This window comes from Lepisma saccharinum, chromosome 14 (assembly GCF_977018435.1).
Source record: "Lepisma saccharinum chromosome 14, izLepSacc3.1, whole genome shotgun sequence".
In the NCBI taxonomy this organism is placed as follows: Eukaryota; Metazoa; Arthropoda; class Insecta; order Zygentoma; family Lepismatidae; genus Lepisma; species Lepisma saccharinum.
Window position 1 is genome coordinate 18,176,909 of NC_139242.1, and position 20,169 is coordinate 18,197,077.

The following is a 20,169-nucleotide window of genomic DNA, read 5'->3' on the forward strand; positions in this document are numbered from 1 at the left end:
GGAGTGACACCATTGCATGGATTGCTGACACTTCACTAAACTCCTTGCCCAAATCAGTAATGGTGAAACGACGATTGCATCGCACTTTCTCATCAACACGTTGCAGAAGGTCGTCCGTCAGAACACTAGGCCTGCCGCTCCGCTCTTCATCATGAACATTTGAAAGTCCTTTCCGAAAAACACTGCACCATTCTCTTACCTTTCTTTCACTCATTACTGTTGGTCTGGTTTTACGTTGAGAAATCTAATCACCGACCTCACCTCGGATTTGATGGGATTTTGTATTACAGCAGCCATTTCAACTTCCTGCTACCCGCACGTACGAACCTCCACACTGAGAAATATACCTCTGTTGCAGGCACAGAATACTTAAGCATGCTGCTGTGCACGCGCAGCTTTGTCAGTGTTGCCAGTCCCAAGTAAAAAAATTATTGGCTTTTTTTTTTTTTTTACATGTGCCTCGTATTTCTTAATAGAGAGAAACATCCACTTTAAAATCTAATCACACACCCCCTGAGCAAGTAAAAGCTGCTAAAATATGTCACTCACAGAACACAGTAAGCCAAAGTTTAAAGAAAAACTGGACAACAAAAAATCACATACGTTACCAGGTGTGTGGGGGTATAAAGGACTGTTTTAGGAAGGTACTAGCCAAACTTGCAGTGTGGTCAACCAAGTGTGTGTATATTAAAAAATTTCTACGTGGGGGTCAAATTTACGCCTGCGTGCCTACCGTATTCTCGCGTCTATTAGCCGCATGCATGTATAAGCCACACCCCCTTTTTTGGCCTTAGATTTCAGGAAAATAAAATTTCTCGTGTATAAGCCGCACGATTGACTTTTTTTTTTTTTTTTTTTGAGTAGGTAGCCAATTTCAAGTAAGTATTTTAAAAGTATTTTAACCTTTATTTTAGCGCAATGATCTACATATTAATACCGTATCATTCAGTTTGAGTCCTCAAAGCCCTTATTCACTGCCGTTGCTGCTACTCATTGAAATATTTTCTGCACAAGAGGTATTGTCATCTTCATGACTAGCATCATCATCCCACAACATTTCATCCTGCGTACCATCTAGGGCATTGGATATGTCGCACTTCAGAAAATCCTTCACAATTGTCTCCGACTTTACACTTTCCCATGCTGCCAGAATCCATTCACACACTTGCTTGACTGTCGGACATTTGATTTTTCCTGTTGCTGTAAGCTCGTGGTTTCCTGCACTAATCCAGTCATTATACAGATGCCGGAACGCAGCTTTAAACGAGCGAATTACACAAACGTCTAGGGGCTGCAGTACAGACGTTAGACTCTCAGGAATCACAGCTACATCCGTTTTCAACTGTTGGAATTTTGTCTGTATTCTGTCTGTTAGGTGATCACAAAAGCTGTCCCACACCAGCAAACTCATTTTCTTCAGCAATGCACCGGACCTTCTATTCCACACTTGTCTATCCAGTCCAATACCAATTCTTCTTCCATCCATCCTTTCTGCTGAGCACGTATGATAATACCCGGCGGAAATGCCTCCTTTGGCACATTCTTACGCTTCAGCACAACATACGGTGGCAGTTTCCTTCCATCCACGAGAACACCCAACATTATAGTGCATCGTTGTTTCTTTCTCTCCACCCGTGGTCTTGATGATACGGTATGCGAGCCTCTCGGTGCAACTGTGCTGGACATAGGCATGTCCCAGTAAATAGGTGTTTCATCCTCGTTGCCGATCTGAAACAAGCTATAATCATTGGACTTTCGCATTCGAATCACGTATTTGTGAAATTTAACAATTTTCTGATCAAAGTCTGCAGGGAAACGTTGCGCAATTGTTGTCCTACGGCAAAGCGATAAACTTTTCCTATGCATAAAACGTGAACACCATCCCGCACTAGCTCGGAAAGCTTGACGACTGATGTCTAACTTTCAAGCTACTTCACGAGCTTGAAAAAGTATCATGTCTACGGTTACAGCATAGCCAGCACTTCTTCTCTCATTTACAAAGGCCAAAACTACTTCTACCTGTGGAAATGGCTCCTTTTCCATGAAATGTATTTCTCTTGCCACTTGTTGCAGCAAGTTGTTCCTTCTGATTTCTCCATCGACGAATGTTAGACTCGTCCACATCGTAATATCGTGCTGCAGATCTGTTGCAGTTTCCTTCAGTATATCGTATCGCTTGAAGTTTAAAATGAGCATCGTCGCTGATTCTTCCGCCAGACATCCTCCCTTTGATAGTACCAACCTTGACCTCAGGCCCACAACCTTCTTTAACAACTTCACTTTACTGAATGGTTTCCAGATCAATACGACAGTAAGGATGATTCGTGTTTAAAGATAAGATATTATCATATTATTGCAAAAAAAAGTTTGAAGATAAGATATCATATTATTGCAAAGCCTGCTACAAATGCATTGTTGTTGGATTTGCTGTTAATGAATCCGTTATGTTATAAAGATAACAAATCAACGTACGTATTTTAGTATCCTAGCAGTGGCTGCACTTTCTTTATTCGCGTGTATAAGCCGCAAATGTTTTCTCATTCTTGTATATAAGCCGCACCCCATTTTTTGGTTCACTTTTCGGGGAAAAAAAGTGCACCTTATAGATGCGAGAATACGGTACTTAAGGGTTAAGTAACAAAAATGTGCATTAATTTTAATATTTTGTATTTTAGAGATTGTTGTGGAGGAGATATTGACCAGCAGAGGAAGAAGAGCAAAGCGCATAAGTTATGCCAAACTTAGTGGAGGGGTCCGAGAAACAGGAAGTACAAAGTGTAAAAATAATTCCCCACAGAAAAAAAATATTTCTGAAAGCAACGATGCAATAAAAACTGAGCAATTGAATGTTGAACCAGACTGTGATAAAATGTTGGAGTGTTTGCAAGATACCGTGGAAGATACCGAGAAGATTTCACAAGAGAAAACTGCTGACTTACTAGAAAGTATATGCAACACTGAAGAATATGTGAGCAATGAATGTTCAGGTAATTTATTTTTATTTCTCTACTTCTACCTTTCTTCTTGAATGTACGCATTGCTTGCATTGTAGAATTATTTCCCTTGTAGTTTACGTGTGTTACATGCATAAAAACACAGATTTTGTTGTGACATTTCTGGAGAACATGCGATCCGGAGAAAAGAGTGACAGGTCACGTAGATTTCAATATCTGGGAGGCTTCGTTCACGCCGGAAGAAATTAAGTAATGAAAATAGCAATATACAGGGTGAGTCACAAATATAGCTACACATTTGAAGTAAATGTAGATGAAAATGGTGAATTGTATATTAAACATGAAACTTCATTTTTTCATTTCATATAAGTGTCAAGTGCCCGAGCTTACCTCATTAGCCAACATGGCGCTGAACATGCAGCAGCAAGTTAGAGTTGTGGCATGGGCAATTCTATACCAGATTGATCGTGAGGGTTGTGTGTACAGCAATGTACTAAACAACAAATTGATGTAAGAAGTCATTTTCTCTACTTTCCCACGTCAACGGCAACAATGTTAACGTTAAAATCATGTCTCGCCAGTCTCCGATCATTCTGGTATTCAATTGCCCATCTTGTAACCGTAAATTGCTGCTGCATGTTCAGTGCCATCTTGGCTAATGACATAAACTTGGGTGTGTGACACTTATCTGAAATGAAGTTTCAAGTTTAATATACCATTCACCATTTCCCTCTACGGTAACACACTACATTTACAGAAGGTTGTTTCATCCTTATGGTAGTGACATTTGTCCCCATTTTAGTAGGCTGTAAAACCCCGTTTCCACCAGCGAGCATGTTCTATGTGAGAGCCCGGTTCATGAACAATAGCACAACAATTGAGCTATCATTCTAGGAGACATCTATTGAGCACATCCTGATTAAGTTTTGCCCACTCGTCCTTGCACACTTTCCAAAGACCACCAAGCGTAGTTGCGTGACGTTTTTTGATGTTCCGTTTCGGGAAGCCAAACACACAGAAGTCCCTGGATGCTGCATCAAGGGACTTGACAGGTATGTCTCTAAATGGGATAGCCTTCACACCTGTCTCCTGTTCCATATAGGACATGTAGGCCACTGTTCTTCTCGTAGTACGGCTGCTGGCCTTGTCATGGTGGATGTGCACTTTGTCAATGTCATTACCATACAAAGCACGAGCATGTTGGTGGTAGATGGGGTCTAATACGTGCTCGATGTAGGCTGCATTCACCTTCACATTCGATGACACACGGTGTATAGGAAGCTTACCATTTGCACATAAACCTGTCACTACCATAAACCCTTTCGGGAAACTTTCTTTGCAGAAGCAGAGCCACTTTGCATGATCCGTCTCATCGATAGAGCGGTAGTAAATCACACGTATCTGCTTGGATCCCGTCAAATACACCCATGCCTCATCTAAGGTGATAACATAACGCCATATGTTGCCTGCCAGTTTGCCTTCATACAGCTGTTTGCATGCCACCCGCTGTTGTGCAATGTGCTTTGGCTGTGAGAACGTGAACCTGCCGCTTGTGTGCACTTTTGAGCCCCAAATTCTGGTGTATGATTCGGTTTACAGTTGCTGTTGACCGTTGTACACGTCTGGCTATGTCCCGATGTGTGAGTGGATTCTCCTTGGAGAGACACTGCCGTACCTTAAAGGTCATCCCACTATGCCAGCTGGCAAGACTGCACCCGACATGTTTATTTGTTTACAAATACCTATACGGTACTTTACCTTGCAACATCGGTAACGTCTGTTTTTACAATTTTTTTGTCAATCAGTCTCTTCACTTTCACCGTCACTCTCACCATCAGCGCTTTTGCTTCTCCATATTTATCCTGTTACCGGTACCTCACTACAAGCGCGTCCCATCAACGAAACCTGACTACCGGTATGTACTGGGAAACGTCAAGATTCTATCTCTCGCGCTTTTCCTATTACGAAAGTGATAACAATTGAATGACTATTTGTTGTAAAATGTTCATTGTTGTCCTAACACAGCAAATTTAAAGGGGAAACATTTCGTTGAGCATTTTGTTATCAGGAAAACAAAATGTTGTTTGTTGTATTGCAGCTAATGGTAATTTTAAAGAAAGTGAAAAAAAAAATTTACTCTTTGTAACTACCAATATTAGAGACTGCAGTAGATTCTATATTGCACATGCATGAAATACGTATATTGTATTATATACATCAAATCTAAGGCACACCTGAATTTTGGACGTGTAAAATCTGACAAAAACCTGCACCTTAGATTCGAAGAACTACAGTATTTTATGTATGTTATTATAAGTAGTAATAAATCTTGCTCTTTCCTCTTTGGGTGCCTGAGGGCGGCAAGCTTGGAGGCCACCCGGAAGCCAAGTCCCGTCAAATCGCATGTGATATCTCTGCTATGGAAACAGCTAGCTTCGAAATAACTTCAAGTTCTCAGAACTATAGTTACAATTACATTCAAGATAAGCACATTAATTATCACGAGGGATGTTGGACATGTTGTCCTCGTGCATCCACTCGTTTTTGGCATGGTTTTAGGAAATTTGTGGGCTGATCCTGGAGATTTGTTTTAAATTTTATGCAATAATAGGCTAACGATTTGGCATTAAATGCCTTTTCTTGTTCTTTGGCCAGATAATGTAGATGTTTATGTTTAAAAACAGTCTCGGGACATTTCTGAGTGGTATTGATTAATTGATTGAGTTGGTGTTTTAAGTCCACTTTATGTACAGTAAGGCCAATTGGGACTGGACCTACAGTTTAAAGTGGGATCCGAACCACTATGTGCCAGAGTGAGTGGTATTCATGTTTCACAAGTATAGTGTTCTTTTGTGACTGTTTTAATCACAAGGGGTTAAGAAGGAAATCCAATCCACAAGTTATGCTCAAAGCCATGTGTTTCAGTTGCCACTCTTGCGCCGCAAGCTGTTAAGAAACATAAGTGCTCTTTTAGCGTGTCTTGTTACCAAAGCTACGAGAAATTTCGTAAAAACATGCCAAAAGGTTGTGGATACACGAGGACACCATTTTCACCATCCCCTGTGACAAGGGACGTGCTTATTTTGATTGTAATTGTAACTGTAATTCTGAGAACTTGAAGTCATTTCGAAGCTAGCTGTTTTCATAGCACAGATATTGCATGCGAGTTGGTGACCGGACGGCCGCCGAACGTGCGGCCGTCAGGCACCCAAAGGGGAAAGAAAAGCACTGTTGGTACTATCATTCAAAGTCGTATGATCCCAATATAATCCTTGCCTTCCAATATGTTTGGTGGAAATAAATAACCTTGGATTAAACAACAAGTATATTTTCATTATTTAATTTTTGTACTTAGTAAGTCTTTCGGGAGGTGGGGATCCGGACCTCTTGGACCACCCCCCTAAGTACACCCTTGATTAACAGCTATGTGCAGAGTGTCCAGTGCGGGACAAATCTCTTTCATACATATACTATTCAATTTTATAAGTGTTTTAAACACTTGTAAAAAAAAAAAAAAAAGAAAAGAAAGAAAACAGAGCCAGGTGTTTTAAACGTGACCCATGTGTACTCATTACGATATGTTTCTTTGTTAACTGAATATATATTTTCAGCCACTGAACATACTTCTGTGCACAATAAACAAAATTACACTGATTGTATGAAAAGACAAAACACGCAAATTACCAGAGAATCAAATATCAAGTATCAAAATGTGTTTTAATCAAATCTAAAAAACAGTTACAACACTGTGTTTTAAACGTTTGTAAAAAACAATGACATGAGTTTTAAAGGTTTAAAATAAGTTATATATTGTTCTATATTTCTATAATGCTGTAACTTGAGAGTCCGTCCACTCATCCACTCCACTCCATGATCAAAATTTGAAGAAACAAGACCTAATCCTTCCTCAGACACGCTCAGCTCCAATCGTTGCATCCTCTACTTCGAGCATTGGCACGATTTCCTTTTGAAGAAAACCACTACTAGTCGGGTTGGATTCGGCCTGGAAACACGCCTGTCGACAGAGGCTGACGACACGTACCCACTTGCTTGGCTTTTACGCGCGGCCTTGCCAGGCGTTGCCAACTGGCATAGTGGGGTTGCACCTTAACAACAACGTCCTGACTGCGTTGTGGAGCCGGTTGTCTCTTTTGCCGCTTTTCACCTGGCAATGCATGGGTTGAAGGTGGGTTTGCATTGTGATGGATTGCTGCATGGATTCGCTTATCAGACACTGCGAAACCTTTTATCTGGCACTGCTTTTTAATTTGGCTATAGCTGTAGCCTATGTTGGAAAGGGCTATGATATAGCCCTCCCAAAAGGGGTGGAGTTTCGGAGGCATGTTGATCACGCATAACTCTTCACTCCCTCATTTGTTCAATTATCTGTCTGGCCTTTGGATGCTATGTGGACAATGCTGCCTCAATTACAGCGCTTCTGGTGGCGTTTCGACAATGCTACCATAAGGATGAAACAACCTTCTGTACTTCAAACGAGTAGCGATATTTCTGACTCACCCTGTACACCCACTATGGAGTTTTATTTTTCACAAGTGTGGTAAGACGTCAAGAATCTCTGTGAAAGAGATGATGATATTTGGGATCTATAATTAAAAATTGATAAAAATCTTCATTTAAGAACAAAAACAGACTGCTTGTTTCACAGCTAAGGTGCTATTTTACAACAGTGTAACATTGACAAGATCCATTGTATAACTGTCTCTTTTTTGTTAAACTTATCACATTGTTTTAACTGTATCTTTAATTCATGGTGAAAGTTGTGCGAATTATTCACAAATTTAATATATATATATATATTAATAACTTACGTTTTGCGAGTATCTAGGTAACTCCTGCGAAGTTTCGGGACGCAACTGCTTCCTTCCTCAGGCTGCTCACGTTTAGGTTATGTATAGATCATAACCACGTCGAACTCTCCATTGGTACAGGATATAGGATTGGTAAAAGGTGTGTGGTTAAAAAACAATAAAAATCTAAAACCCATTACAGGTGCACGTCAGACTACCATGCTGTTTCCCCGATTAGAAACTGCTCCTTGGAATGTTAAAACTTTAAAACTGTGAATAGCCAATGTCTGCGTGTGCTGCAATACTTCAATGTTTCCTCGTAGAGTGGGAGGTCAGGCACTTCCCCTCTCTTTCTCCTCTATTTCCCCTGCAAGTTTTCCCCCCACTCCTCCTCCATGCCAGTTCACGTCAAGTCCAGCGTGAATTCCTCTTCCATTTGAGCTTGGCGTGCTACTTCCAGGGTTATGTTAAATCCTATTTTTACGTATTCCAGCACTTAGCCTCATAGACAGGGAAATGAAGTTCTACGGCAGATACGTAGACGATATCCTTGTTATTGGGGAGGGGAGAAGGTAGAGAAACTATTTGAAATCCTAGGAGAACAAGAGGAAAGGATAAAATTCACTAAAGAAGAGATGGATGACCATAAGATTAGTTTCGTAGACCTGGCAATTCAACTGGAGGGAAAGAAAATTTACACAGGGGTTCATCATAAGGCATTATCGGGAGATCTATATATCAACAAAGAATCGGCCCATGCTAACAAGACAAAGAATAACTTATTTCAAAACTTCTTCCTGCGGACTCACAGATTATGTAACAACCAAGCTGATTTGCGTAAAGAAATCGAATGGATAATGAGAATGGGAAAGAGGAACAGATACAGAGAGGAGGAGTTAAAGGGGGAATTTAAGTAAAGCTAAGGTCACATATGGGATACATATGAGATACTCGCAAAACGTAAGTTATTAATATATATATATATATATATATATATATATAATGGATAAAAGTAAGGAGGGCCAAAAGGGCTAAGTAAAAATCAAATAAGGTAAAAGGAAACACTCACCGGACAGTAGAAAAATTCAAAATTTTCGCTAATTTCATAGCATCATCGGTGTGAGGAGAAATAGACGGAACCGGAAGTTGGGGCCCTGCAGAGTTGCCAGGTCCCCATCGAAGAAGAAGCGGTGCGTAGAACGAAAAAAACACTGTTTCGTCACCAGGCTCGTCGTAAACTGCGAGTGGGTAGGATGAGTTGGGAGGGCGGGAGGGTGGGTGAGGGTTGGGCATGCATGCATGGGTTCGTTCTACGCACCGCTTCTTCTTCAATGGGGACCTGGCAACTCTGCAGGACCCCAACTTCCGGTTCCGTCTTCTGTTTCTTCTCACACCGATGATGCTATAAATTAGCGAAAATTTTGAATTTTCCTACTGTCCGGTGAGTGTTTCCTTTTACCTTATTTGATTTTTACTTAGCCCTTTTGGCCCTCCTTGCTTTTATCCATTATATATATATATATATATATATATATGTATGTATCTTTAATCAAACTAGATATAAATATCTGATGAAGGGAGCTAGTATTCTCCCAAAATGTCACAACAAAAACTATGTTTTTATGCTTGTTACAGCCATAAACTAGAGGAAAGATAACACAGTGCAACAAATTTGAAATTTGTGTCTTGCCACGAGATGAAAGAAGGTGTTCTTTACTAAATGAGATACGCTGATTACGAAAATGAAATCAGAAATGTTCCATCACGTACCAATTTTTCTGGAAAAGCATATGCTATATGTACCACTTAGCCTATATTTCATATAGTAAACAATATATTGTAAGTCATGAAAAACAAAGTAACAACTTTCGCGACACTTGGAAATGACTCCATTACAGTACAGGAGTAACCTGTAGCTGGGTAAAATACAGATCATTGAACAAAATTAATTGTTTGTATTACAAAACATAAAAAAGGTACGAGAAAGCTGCAAAAAGCTTGAAATGTATTTATAAGTTAGACACATGTCCTGGAAATTTCCATTTGTGGGTGGATGGTGAAACTTCTTGTAGGAGTGTCCAGCACTAATCTGCCAAAAGGTTTGGTGACCATCTTCCCTTATATCGTCTTTCCATGGCATATCTTGGTGAAATCGCTCACCATGTTCATCACTCACATCCCCGAGATTAGGCAGGAAAAAATCCAAATGAGAATGCAGGAAATGTATTTTGAAAGACATGTTGCACCCCATAGCCTTGTAACAGTCCAGCATGTGTTCTGTCAGTTTCCTGTAATTGTCAGACCTGATGTAACCCAAAAAATTGTTGCATATATCTTTGAAGGCAAGCCAAGCTGCCTTCTCAGTATCTCTCAGCATCTCTTCAAAGGTTATGTCATCCATCAAGTCACGAATCTGAGGACCAATGAAAATACCTTCTTTAATTTTTGCAGTACTAATCGCAGGCAATTTGGACAGTAAAAATTTAAAACCCTGACATCTTTGTACATTGCTTTCACAAAATTCTTCATGAAGCCCAATTTCAGATGGAGCGGTGGTAACAGCACACTGTCTTTGTCAACAACAGGTTTATGCCAATTCTGCCTGTGATGTAGATGGCGTGCTATCAAGATCTTCGTGATCTATTGGTTGGTCACTACCAGCATCTGTTTCATCTTCCAGTGTCCATTCCGTTGGTGGTTTTGGAACTGGGAGAGAATCTGAATGCGGAACTGGCCACACTGCAGTTTCCAAATTTGGATATGAAACTGTGTGTTGAGATTCCAGTTAGTTTTATTAAACAAAAGTAGCAATCTGTTATGTGGTCTCTAGGTTCCCTCCACAACTGTGGTATGGTAAATGGCACAGGTGTGGCTTATGTGGGTTGGTTCCATGCAACCAACCTCTTAAATAGCAAGAGTAACGTGAGCAACAGTTCTGTGGTGCCCTCATCTACCTTTGATTCAAAATACAACTCTTGCGCCTTTTTGACAAGTGGGGAAATGGGATGTCTTTGGGACTTCGTCGTAAACTCACCGCACACATAACAGAAAAGGTTTGATAAATTAACACACTTCCTAGCCATCGCTGAACACAAGAAACATGCGAACACGCACAAACAGTATTCTTCACATTAGGGGTTTTGCATGACACACACTGCAGGAACAGACACTGGGTGATCCCACTAGCAAATGACTGATGCAAATAACTGCAACTCCATTATACCTTACTATACCTCAACCAAGTGGCTATATATCCCTCCCCTCTCCACCCCCCTCCCCTATGCAGCCTGTGCTGATAAGTGCCACGACAACAATAACATGCAGTCGTGAGCTGATAAAATTGCGTTTCCAGAGAAAAGTTTAGGTGATAGCGAAAAACTGTTTTCGCTATCGTCATCAGGGCACTGAACTCCATAGGAATCACATGTTTTCGTTCTGCAGCAATTTTCATTGTTGCACAGTGTAATCAGAGATTTATTGTTTGTTTGATTAATGTTACACTTATAAATGTAACTAAACTCATTTTACACTAAATCTTTACACAAGCGTAGGATAAGGACATTAAGATGAAGAAAAAGTAGAGTAATAAATTACTTTCGAAATTATTTATAACAATGTAACTGTACTTTAAAAAGTTTTGTTTGGTAGCTAGTCACAAAGAAGCTCCATTGTTATATCTGAAGTAACAAAAAAAGACGTACAATTATAATTTACCCATGCATTGATATGACAGTTTAAGTAAAATGTATTTCTCTTTGTCAATCAGAAACTGGCAATGCCTAAGATAAAAGCAGGGTTTGTTATGTATTGACAAAGTCTTATTCAATTTTCTTGCTATTGTGATATGTTTGTTCATTTTAACAGATCATAGTGTAAATTTAATTTGTTTGTTTACATTACAGAAAATGCAAATGAAGATAGGAAGATTAAAATAAAACTTCAGGGAGTGAAGGCTCAGATGATAAGGAAGGGAAGAAGTGCATATTATGTTTGTAAGGTACGTAGATATTGAGTAATGTGGTGAAGTTGCATTTATTTAGTTGATGTGGTTCTAGCACCACCACGAACACATGTGGAAGAAGAATGAACCGTCGCTTGCAGCCAAAACACACCTGACAAAGCCACCAGACGGATGGCGAAATCAATCGCAAAGAAAATTTGCACGGAAAAATGAAAAGTGAACTGTGTGCTATGTGTGTTGATTTATTTTGTTGTAAATATGTTGTTACTAAAAATTTTCTGCAGAAATTGATTTTCTGATTCATTTCTCTGAAAGTCATCTCTATAAAGACCTGATTAGACATTGCTAAATGTTGAAGATTAGTTTTTGAAGTGCAATATTTCTGAAAAATCAGTTTTGCTCCAGGATATAACTTTTATTTATAGTTACTTCTATGGTTTCCATTGTAATAAATAACAGTTGAAATATATTATTAAAATGTTTAATTTCAAATTAAAATAGTGTTGAGTAAATTTATTTTATCCTTCTGATTTTATTTTCAATTTCATATCACTTTATTTTGTACTTTTATTATGTAAGTGAACTGAATAAATACTCCAGTAGAACAATGTAAAAATTAGGTAATCTTGTATTTGTATTTATAATGGTAACAATATGCATGTCTTACGTGTGTACAGCACAGAATTACATTCAGTTGATTGTAGGAATGCAATATGATTGGATTTTTACATTTTTTTTCTTTTCTTATAGGTGTGTAATTTTCGTACTAGTCATAAGAATTTTTTGAAGATGCATATGCGTAAACACACCGGCGAAAAACCATATGGATGTCCAGAATGTGGCAAGGCATTCCCACAGTCATCGTCATTAAGTAAGTTCTCTTCAAACGATTGATTTTACTTGTAAAATTGTCTTCATAGAGATTCATATATTTTAAGTTGCAAAGCAGGAGCAGTAAGGTAGGTAGTTGGTGGCTTTTTCAACATTCAAATATTGGCTTTGTGGGACTTTGGGCAGGCTTAAAGAGGTGTAAAACTACATGAAATGTGCATTTAAGGTTTTTAATATGAAACAGTTTATAGCCTTTGGTGATGACGTGTATACTTGGGGATGACTAACACCTGGTATTCTATGATGTTTATGAGTATATATTCTACCAAAAGGTTTCAGAAATGAGAATTTTCCATGCAAGAATGCACTACTTGTGAAATTTCAACCCTTCCATTCACCTCTCCCGGAACACTCCTGGGATGTTTCCAATTCAGCCAGCCTCTTTGGCAAAGTGGTTAACACAGCATGCTACGACACCAGTGATCCTGGGTTTGAATCCTGCCCTGGGCATGTGTGTTCTCATCCTTTGCTGTTTCCTGCCTCAGGCTGCGTCGGCATAGAAGTCAAACCTCTCCATTTTTTCCTGGTCTTCCACCACTCCTCTCTTTCCAAAGTGTTCAATCTTATCCTCTTCTCCTAACACTCTCCGATCTGCTCTTTCCACCGACATCTTGGTCTCCCCCTTGGCCTTATTCCCACTCCTTGTGCATTGGAAGCTCTTACTGGTAGTTTTTCTGCATCCATCCTCTTCATGTGTCCGAACCATCTCATCTGTGCCTGATCTATCTTGTCCTGAAGTTTCACCACACCCACTGGCTGTTGGATCTCCTTATTTATTCTATCTTTTCTAGTCTTCCCCAATATACTCCTTAAACATTTCATCTCCACTGCCTGCATCTTTCTTTTGTCTCTCTGTCATTGTCCAAGTCTCTGCTCCGTACGCAATTATTGTCACATAGTATATGTGACAATATATACAGAGGTTGTTCGCTTTATATCCTAGTATATGTTATACAGAGGTTGTTCGCTTTATATCCGACCATTGTCGATTCAGTGCTGCCACCTGGCATATCATGCTGGAACTATGGGTCTTCTGGCGGGAGCAGTGTTGTGTCTGACCTTGTAGGTGCATGAGTGTTGGTAGTGAATGTTATCAAATGGCGCCGAAAATCAACCGGTATTGGGAGGGTTACGTAATGGCCCTTTTCCATTCTAAGTTTTCATACTTACGCATTGTGAACCTGTATGAAAGGTACCTGGCGTGTTCCAAATGGAAGAAAGTTGTCACAATGGATGAATCATATGTCCATCTCACTGCTGGTGGTCACATTCGGGCGATCACATACCGTGACATTGACGGCAAGGGGCGCAGCAACTTTGTTCGTCAGTGCAGGGAAAGTTTCCCTTGTGGCTTTATGGTTGTGACGGGATTCGGATATGAGGGTAAGTTGATGATACGCAAGGTGGACAAAAATGTGAAGGTGACTGCCAGATACTTCCAAGACTCCATTCTGACACCTATATATCGGAGAGACATCCCAAAATTGTATGGAATGGACGCGAACCAGGTGATGGTCCATATGGACAAGGCTTTGAGTCATACCCCCAGAACATCACTACGTTTTTATCAGGAAATGGCAGAGGAATTAGGAATTCGTGTCATTCAGTTTGAAAACATTCCTGTGAAAAGCCCAGATGCCAGTCCAATGGATTTTTGCGCATTTGGACTTGAAACGACGTCTTCAACGTAACTGCCCACGCACCCTGGATGGTCTATGCAAAGCTTGCAGGGAGGAGTGGGGCAGAATTCCCATGCCTGTCCTGTGCTGGAGCTTGATGCAATGGAAACTGCGATGCCGGGCGATAGTCCACAATGCTGGGGGTCCAATAGAACATATCGGTGGTGGCGGCGCGGTATCTCTTAAGGTGGGTACCCGTCAAACATGGTCGGATATAAAGCGAACAACCTTCTGTATATTACCTTCTTGCATTTCATAGGTACATCCCTGTTCCATGTTAAACTTCAAATGCTTTGATATAGACCATCCATTTGCCCTCTTCTACAGAGGCTGTTCAGCGTATATTTGACCAAATGCGATTCCTCCCCCCTGCACTCAGAATGAACTCACCCAACCTTGGTCAGGCATGTTTATCAGTGTAGTGTGTGAGCTGTAAAAGAGTGGTTGTGTTTTCTCACTGGGCCAAAAATCCCACCCAAACTGAGCCGCTTTTTGGGAGGAGTGCGTTGTATAACTTTCCAAGTGTTTGAGTTTTCTCGCTTGACGAAAATGCTGCCAAAACAGTTGCTTTTGGGAAGGTTATGTTGTAGCCTTTTATGATGCAAATTTCAGTGTGTCAATAATCAGGAAGTAGTGTAAGAGCAAGAATTGTAACGTTAGTTTGACTTTATTCAAGACTGTGATCGGCAAGTATAAGGATTGCATGGGCCCAGTGTTCGGTTCTCCAACAAAGGGGACGAGAACACGTCCGTGCACACAAGCCACCACCAGTATGCAGGCGAAACTTCGCAGAATGGGCATGCAAGAGAATCCACCGACCCAAAGACAGATGGAAAATCATCTAAATATGTCTTTGGAAACTGTTAACTGCACCTTGCACCTGCATACTGGTGGTGGCTTGTGTGCAGGAACGTGTTCTCTTTCCCTTTGTTGGAGAACCGAACGCTGGAGCCATGCAATCCTTATACTTGCCGATCACATTCTTGAATAAAGTCAAACTAACATCACAATTCTTGCTCTTACACTACTTCCTGATCATTGACACACTGAACTTTGCATCATAAAAGGCTACAACATAACCTTCCCAAAAGCAACTGTTTTGGCAGCATTTTCGGCCAAGCGAGAAAACTGAAACACTTGGAAAGTTATACAACGCACTCCTCCCAAAAAGCGGCTCAGTTTGGGCAGGATTTTTGGCCCAGTGAGAAAACACAACCACTCTTTTACAGCTCACACACTACACTGACAAACATGCCTGACCAAGGTTGGGTGAGTTCATTCTGAGTGCAGGGGGGAGGAATCACGTTTGGTCAAATATACGCTGAACAACCTCTGTATTTACCTCCTCATCCATTCTTCTATTTCTCTCAATTATGCTTCCTAGATATTTGAAGCTCTCCACTACCCTCGACTCTTCCATATCCATCTTTATTCTTGGTTCATTTCTGACTGTTTCTTGTTGTTATTAGCACCTTGCTCTTTTCTGCACTGAATTTCATTCCTGCTCTTCTGATCTTTGTGAGTGTCCTCCTTCAATTTCATCATATGATCACTCATCCTCATCTTCATGATTAGCCAAAAAGTGGGAGAAATGCAAAGTAAAATAAATTATCTTCAATCAATCAATTCAGTACTTGAAGAGAAGAGAGCATGGCATTTCTGCAAACATCGATCCACTCAGTGTTCAACATGACATACCTTCTTTGGGATCTAGGCTGTGTTATGGCATACATGGCTGGCATTTTCCCATGACATCATTTCTATTTGGTGTAGGGTCCTCCCTGATGATGCAGTGGTAGCGTTGTTGCCTTGTAATCAAGGGGTCCTGGGTTCGATACCCAATGGAGGCACATGGTGGTTCGAATCCCACTTTAAACTGTAGTTCCAGTCCAAATTAGCATTTTTGTGCAAAAAGTGGACTTAAAACACCAAATCAACCAACCAACCGTTTGGTGTAGGTGCCTCCCTGATGGTGCAGTGGTAGCGTCGTCGCCTGTAATCAAGGGGTCCCGAGTTTGATACCTGATGGAGGCACATAGTGGTTCGGATCCCACTTTAAACTGTAGGTTCAATCCCGATTAGCCTTACTCTGCGTAAAGTGTATTTAAAACACCAAATCAATCAATTAATCAAACCATTTGGTGTAGGAAGTTCCTTTCTCTTAGTCATTACTAGAGCCTGGATTTGTAGGCACTAAATGTACAAAATGCACAAAATATTGGAAAGTAGACACAATAGGCACCCAAAATTTAAAAAAGGTATATAATAGGCATTCACTTTTAATGTAGTGCATTATGAAAAGCGTTGAATGCAAATTCTCTCTTCCAAACTTTACTACTTCCATAATATTAATGGCTTAATTCCATAATACATGCAGGAATGAATAATAATTGTATAATTTTGCATTAACAGGAACAATATTATATATTTACACATTATTTATTTCCAAAACAGAAAGAAATCTTAAAAATTACCTTTTCTTAACTGAAATAATAGAAGAGAATGAAACGGTCAACAGGCACTAACAGTCAAAATAGGCTATTTCAGGCACTATAGAATTCATATGTAGTGATTGTATTACTCTGGAACATACCTTTGTACTCAAAGCCTACAAATCTGATCAAAATGGAACATAATAAACATTTAGGCAATATCCAAACTTATGTGAACATATGCTTACATAAAATTAGCTCATTTATTGTTATAAACTGCAAAAAATCGTTTGTAATTAACCTGAAACTGCCCAGTTATAATTAGTGAATACTAAAAAAATAACTCTCGGACCTCAGTTCCCCAAAATTTCTAGATTTGAGTATCAGTCTGGGCATGGCTGCTCTTTGTGAGTGTCCCTTCACCTATTCATCACTCATCATCATTTTTCTTCTTAAAGGTTCCCATAACCACTTTCTGCAGTTGCAAAATAATATACAGTTATTTAAGTGTTTTTTATACAGGGTGTCTGGCTTAAATTTAACATTACAAAGAGCATAATTTTGCAGAGAAACACAATTTTATTATGAAAATTTACATTTTCGTAGAAAAACTCATGCAATTTTTTGTCCCATCACCAGCACTTCACACAACCTCGATATGAGCCCCCTCCCCCCCCCCCCCCTGTGGTAGGGCAAATGTCGTACCGACATGCTAATTCCGTCCAGGTATTCACTAGCATTTGAGGGGTCACATTGTTAATCGGCTGACAAATTCTGTTACGCAGATCTTCCAAGTTCTCGACAGGCATACTGTAGACTTGGTCCTTGATGAACCCCCTCCAAAAAAAAGTCCAGGGGGAAAAGATCTGGTGAGCGCAGAAACCAAGCAAGTGGTTTAGATCCTCTTGTTATCCATCTTCTAGGAAAATGCTCATCGAGAAATTCTCTTACAATGATACCAAAATATGGCAGGGCTCCATCTTGTTGGAAAATGGTTTCTGGAGGCATTTGAGGCAGAGCGTAATGCTGAAGCATGTCTAAATAATTCGTTCCTCTCACTGTTTCTTCAGCAAAGAAGAACGGGCGTATTATCTTCTCTTTCATTAAACCACGCCACACGAGTGTCTCATAATTTCACGAAACTCATGAGGATTGTCACTTCTCCAAATACAGAAATTTTGCTTGTTAACTTTGCCACACGTGTGGAATGAAGCTTCATCAGAAAAGCACACCTTGTCCAGCAAAGCCTTGTTGTTGTCAATTTCGGTTAACATTTTGCCCGAAAACGTCTGTCTTTTTATCATCAGGATAAATTCGTTGATGTGACTGGATCTCGTATACCCGTAGACATAACCTTTTGTGCACAACGTCATGGATAGTAGACCGAGGAATGTTGAGCTGTAAACTTGCACGTTTTTTCGATTTTCTTGGACTTCTTGTGAATGCAGTGCGAATCTCTTCAATGTTTTCCTCTGAATACCTTCTGCTTTGCGTACTTCGTGTGCACTGACACAACACTTCCAGTTTCTCTTAGTTGTTTATCCTACTTAACAATACTCACATAGGAAGGAACATTGTCGTGATGTTGAAGATTAAATTCACGCCGAAAAGCACATTGAACAAGCTTGACAGATTTGTTTTCTGCCCATGAAAGAATGCAGAACACTTTCTGCTGAACTGTCCACTCGGCCATCTTGGAATTTATGCGTTACACGCGCATGCGCATCAAGTCAACTCGAAGTACTGGTGATTCTTGCAAATGGCCACAGTTGCCAGCCCCATACAAACAATAAGTTTCATTTTAAATTGAATGTAACTAAAGTTATACTTTTTGTAATGTTAAAGCTCTAAGCCGGACACCTTGTATAATACCCCTTGAAGTAACTGTATCTCGTCATTACTGTTGCGATTAGCCAAAAAAAGACAGAAGTGCAACATACTATAAAAAAATACCATGTTAGTAAAGGTATGTCTTTCTTTGTGACCATTGCACAAAAGCATATTGACAAGGTTACATTTTGTGTTAGTTATTTTAATATGTTGTTTCTGAGGCAATAATAGAGATAATTTAAAACAATTTTGTCTCCCTTAGATGTTCATATGAAGCGGCACCGTGGCCAGCGTGACTTTCCCTGTGAGTACTGTGATTATAAAGCATACACAAAAATAGATAAGCTGCGCCATGAAACTATTCACACAGGTGAAAGGAACCAGATTTGTGAATACTGTGGGAAGGCTTTTGCCAAGGATTCAACATTACGTGAACACGTGAAAAGCATCCATGAGAGGAGTGTAGTGCACGAATGTGAAGAGGTAAGTAACCTGTGAAAAATGTTGTCTTATGTGTGTAGCACTTGCAGCAATTTTCTACTGTAAGTGTTATTCATAATTAGGAGAAGAGAGACGCGGTGGCAGATAAATACGGAGAAACTAGTACTCACTTTATCCGCAAAACTTTTTTTTTCTTCTTTGTTCTATTAATTTCAGTGGCCATTGCCACCATCCTCGTTGGAACCTGTTGTGCCGTTGCTTGGCATGCTTCTATTGTTTGTCGTTCTCCGACCGCCGCTAGGTGCGCTGTTGTTAACTGTACGTCTGCATCCGTGTCGTCTGCTATTTCCTGGCACTAACTCCTGTAGTAGAGGAATCCATGTGTGGTGTGCCTGTCAACTATCGATGTGGGAAGTGTATTATGGCATGTGTTTCCTTGATTTTGGTATCTACGAGTGTGTGGGCAGTATGCTTGACTTGTACCTTTTGTATTTTATGGCTATTGTATTTGATGTGTTTAGCAAGACCAGTAGTGGGTTGGGCTTTTTTTGCATCTGTTAGGTGTTGTTGGATTCTTTCATTGACAGATCTGATGGAATTGCTGATATAATGTGCCTTGCACTCATACTCTCCGTCATATACACGTCAAAGGAGGGGGGGGGGGAAGTACCGTTTGTGTTTGTTTAGTTTAACAGCTATTTTGGGCAATAACAGATGCAAAAAAAGCCCAACCCACTACTGGTCTTGCTAAACACATCATATACAATAGCCATAAAATACAAAAGGTACAAGTCAAGCGCACCGCCCACACACTCGTAGACACCAAAATAAAAGAAACACATACCATAATGCACTTTCCACATGAGCTAAACATCGATAGTGCCAGGACGTAGCAGACAACACGGATGCAGACGTACAATTAACAACAGAGCACCTAGAGAACTACGAACAATAGAAGCACGCCAAGCAACAGTACAACAAGTTCAAATGAGGGTGGTGGCAGTGGCCACTGAAATTAATAGAACAAAGAAGAAAAACCGTGTTTTGCGGATAAAGTGGTTACTAGTTTCTCCGTATTTAAGTATTATTACTTTCAAAATCCTGATTGAGCCAGTGGTAGGTTAATGATGTTCTCTCAGAGAAAGGTGAGTTACGTTAGCTCTCACCCACTCA

At 40.1% G+C, this 20,169-nt stretch overlaps 1 protein-coding gene across 1 annotated transcript in view; it reads left to right on the forward strand.

Annotated features, from left to right (window-relative positions):
* The window catches only part of LOC145998706 (uncharacterized), a 50,753-nt gene that overhangs the window by 19,380 nt on the left and 11,204 nt on the right, over window positions 1-20,169 (forward strand). The window contains exons 5-8 of the mRNA XM_083135196.1: window positions 2,676-2,987; window positions 11,665-11,759; window positions 12,474-12,594; window positions 18,818-19,038. Of these exons, the coding sequence (XP_082991322.1) occupies window positions 2,676-2,987; window positions 11,665-11,759; window positions 12,474-12,594; window positions 18,818-19,038 (749 nt within the window). The remainder of the gene's footprint in view (window positions 1-2,675; window positions 2,988-11,664; window positions 11,760-12,473; window positions 12,595-18,817; window positions 19,039-20,169) is intronic.